Source organism: Austrofundulus limnaeus, unplaced genomic scaffold (genome assembly GCF_001266775.1).
Source record: "Austrofundulus limnaeus strain Quisiro unplaced genomic scaffold, Austrofundulus_limnaeus-1.0 Scaffold1, whole genome shotgun sequence".
Classification (NCBI taxonomy): domain Eukaryota; kingdom Metazoa; phylum Chordata; class Actinopteri; order Cyprinodontiformes; family Rivulidae; genus Austrofundulus; species Austrofundulus limnaeus.
In genome coordinates this window covers 4,739,484-4,743,423 of record NW_013952403.1, presented here as the reverse complement: position 1 = coordinate 4,743,423, position 3,940 = coordinate 4,739,484, and the positions used below count along the sequence as shown (strand labels likewise).

Here is a 3,940-nt window from a genome sequence, read left to right as displayed (position 1 = left end):
AAAGCTACTAAAGCATCAAATGGGATACTTGTTTTTATGTGGGAGTTTATGAACCAAATTTACACCTACTTATTTATATATTATATAACTATAATATAGTTATATTATTCCACATATTATGTGGAATAATGTGCTGGGTATATTTCCTTTGTCAAGAGTGTCCACTAATGTATTATGTCATTATGACATTGCAGACATAAATGAGCAAAAACCAACGATGTAACGTATTATATAAACACATGGTTTATTTAAAATGTGCAGTTGTATCCAAAACACCATAGTGTACAACAGTTCGGAGGATACTTTACAGCAACAATACCAATCTCTTTACAAAACACGACGTTTCGCACCAGCTACAAGCAAGACGTCACCCTGTGCAGTTTTACACATGGTCCTGGTTTGCTCAGCTTCTGCCGTTTTGTAAAAAAATAATAATAATTCAAAAAAATTACAAGTCTTTGGTAGCTAAAAAAAAAATGCATCGCTGATCCAAAGTCATTGTAGAAATGTGCTCCTCTCCTACTTACAGGCACTGTTGTCGTGCCGTTGTTTTGCAAGAATTTCCATCTGATAGAAAAAACAAAACAATAAMATCAGATAGTGGATGACACTGCTAAAACTCAACGAGTGCACCTGCAGCTTGAAAAGCAGGCGACTACTTTGAGATGTTTCGGCTCTGTGGATATTGTAGTTTTTTCTGAGCGTTAGGTGAGCAGCATGGGTATGCATGGCCTTAGTTGTTACAAAAGCAACTTAAAAAAAAAAAACATGTTCACTTCTACTGTACAACAAACTGATTTTTGTTCAGAATTATAAACAAAAACAGAATTAACGTCCCCCATAAGCAGCAAGCCCCCGACTGCAAGACTACACTTTTGTGAAATCATTACAGTATAACAAATTAGTCTACTGCAGCTCTATTAGACTCGACTGTAATGACCTCTGTTGCTTATTTTGTTTTATTTTCTTGTTAGGCTTCGATGAGCATGAACACGTTAGCAACACAGTGTAGGTACAGGAAAGGTCCATTTGAGTCAGAAATGTGTGGCTTAAGAGTCCTTGAAACTTGTACTTTGAGATGGGACAAATCCACATGACGGGGGCTTTTCTTGCTGAGACGTGGAGGACCGACACAGATGGGTCTCCTCAGGATGCTGAGACAGCAAAGTCCTCACGGTTTTCCAGGTCTGCAGGGCGAGCCCAATCAACACCTCCTCACCCCCACCTCTACAGAGTGATGGGTGACTGTTGGAAGAGTTTTTGGCCAGGGTGGGAAAAAAAATCCACCCTCTGTCTGAAAGCAAGCGCTCATCTGGGTCTAGCCTGCCATCTCTACTCTTTACACCTGTGCCTACAAAGAGAGACTACGACAAAGAGCTGGACGGTATCACATGATGGGCCTGATGCGGCACCAGTCAAGAGTGTCTCTAGTTCTGGTTTTTTTTTATTGCTGTTCAGTGACAACAGTTCATATGAGTCCCATCGATCTTTTGCAGCCCCGACGCTTCTCCTTCGTTGTCGAAGGGGTTCTCGGTGGCGGAGATTTCTTGACGCATACGTTCAAAATCGAGGTCCATTACCGGAAAGAGACTGTGGCTCTGCCCGCCCCAAGGCAGAGCCACTTATACAGCAGATCCAGCGCTGTGGTTGCAGGTCTGCTGCGGCTCCGAGACGTTCTGATTGTCCAGGGGCGGCAGCACGTCCGTCGGGATGCGGGACTGGAACTTCTCCATCTGTTCGGGGCTGGCCAGGTTCTTGAGCAGGTAGTTCTCCCGCTCGAGCTGGTTGTTCTTCTCTGCCAGTTCTTTGATCTGCTCTTTGAGGATCTCCACCTCCTCACGCACCGCATACATCAGGTGGTTCTTGACCAGGTCCTGTCGTGAAGGAGGGAGAGGTGGTTCAGTTTCAAAATGAGCACTGAACGATGCCAACAGCCTCACGACTGTTATCATCTCTATTCATGTACAAAAGCACTTTCAGTTAGCTTGATTTATAATCGCAATCATTTATGTTCTGCAGTCTCTTGCACTTGCTTTCTACTTTGAGATGTGAATAAAACATGCAGCAGTCTGTGCACGTCTATTCCAGACTTCCCACTGTGTTCAACCGTGGAGCATTAATTAGTTTGGGAAGTTGTATTTTGGGGAAGTCTGTAATCACAACTGTTTTATCTCAAAATTTAGTCAAAAAAATATGTTGTGATAAACAAAACATCTAATATAAAATGATGTAGTCTGTTAACACAATGTTTTAGTTAGCAGCTGGAGTACACTGATCAAAACACTGGTGTGTTCCATATTTGTACACAAATATATTTCAGTCTATTAGAGTGTGCAGCCTTCCAGGTGTTTGTCTCAACTTACCATTGCCTGTTCAATCTTGTTGTCAATGGCCACAACGCTAGCACCAGAGGCACTGCAAAATAAGAAGAAAAAAAAATTCATAAATTGACAGTTCATAAACACAGCGGACRACCCTACTGCTTTCTAAACTCACTGCCCTCAGACAGCGAAACAGAAAGCTAGCAAAACAGAAAGGAAACGTCTAGTTGTGTTTTTSTGTAAGCTGCACCCAGTGTGTGAGTGAGTCAGAGCCTTGGCTTTATTTAGATCAGGAGTTCTCATGCCATTTTGGGTGAAAAAGGGTGAAAGAAAATTGCAGGGACCCCCTCATAAACCCCACACTGTTTTAAAAGATCATTTATTGTAATTTCAACCCCTAAATGCCATGGGAATATATATGTTTATTAAGTTTATTGTGTTTTTTTTTATTAGTTCATTGTTCTCCATGCATTTTTAAAAATAAAAAAACACATTTATTTATTTGTATTTATTTATTTTAACATGAATAGTTGAATTAACTATTTAGTGAAATTTTCCGAGGACCCCCAAGATACCTCTCGTGGACCCCAGGGGGTCCCGGGACCCCATTTTGAGAACCTCTGATTTAGATCACAACGTAATAACACAGTATGCCTGTGTCGGTGCAGAATGCACAGGCTGCTGTTCAAAGTTCAAATAAACAAGCACAGCGGGCCGAGCTGAGCGTTTGTAGCCAAACACGGTTAGCATTGCGAAGATGCGCGGGGGGAACGTCATTTGAAACGTCTTAAAACAGTCAGGAAGTCATAAAACYGTGACGCCAAGTTACCTGTTGTCAAGTTTGACTGACACGACGTCTCCTCCGAGCAGCGAGGAGAAGAAAGAGATGGAGAAGTTGTGCAGCTCGTAGACGGCTACCTCCATCGGTGTTTTGGCGAACATCTCCGTGCTCATGTTCAGTACCACGCTCGTTCGGATAATATTTCTCGCCACGTTTGCGACTGGTTGGTCACCGAAGTGAAGGTCCAGGTTTGGGTTCGTCTCTACTTGGTTAGTAGTAGCGATGCACTGGMTTCGTTCTCCTCACGCCTGAGGGCAGTGCTGTGTCAGTGAGCTTCGCCGACTGTTACAAGCGACTGTCTGATGCTATTTTCTGCAACCGGCCTGTATTTGTAAGGCTGGGTCCTGACGTCACGGGCCGCGCGCATGTCATTAGTCAACGAAAGTAGGGGAGGGGCGAAGGAACAGAACTCGGGGTGCTTTTCTCTGTGCTCTTAGCAAGAAACGCCATTATTGAGACTAACTAAATACACCCCCTTCTCTGACTTTTACATAATCCGTTGTAAACAACAAAGTACTTTGTGTCCCGAACTGTCAATCACGTGATTGATTTATGACGCGCTTATTGTGTTTTTAAGCATTTTCAAAGCTGATGTAAACAGTTTAACAAGGTGAACCGAGACTTCACATAGGTTACAGCAGCGTAAACTGCACATAAACTTAGGTTTCAACGAGAATCCAAATTGTGCTGACTCATTATTTCTACTTCAGCAACCCTTGTTTATTAAGTATCCTGCAAAAGCTTTGAAGAGCATGCGTTTTAAAACAAACACTTCAAC

General features: G+C 42.7%; 1 protein-coding gene across 1 annotated transcript; it reads right to left on the bottom strand.

Annotated features, from left to right (window-relative positions):
* Nucleotides 1–220: 220 nt before the first annotated feature.
* Nucleotides 221–3,461, bottom strand: tsc22d3 (TSC22 domain family, member 3). Its single transcript, XM_014006416.1, has 3 exons — nucleotides 3,151–3,461; nucleotides 2,364–2,415; nucleotides 221–1,874 (listed from the first exon to the last, which is right to left on the bottom strand). Exons 1-3 carry the CDS (start codon nucleotides 3,273–3,275, stop codon nucleotides 1,623–1,625), a joined length of 429 nt encoding a protein of 142 aa, XP_013861870.1. The 5' UTR covers nucleotides 3,276–3,461; the 3' UTR covers nucleotides 221–1,622.
* Between the last annotated feature and the right edge of the window lie 479 nt (nucleotides 3,462–3,940).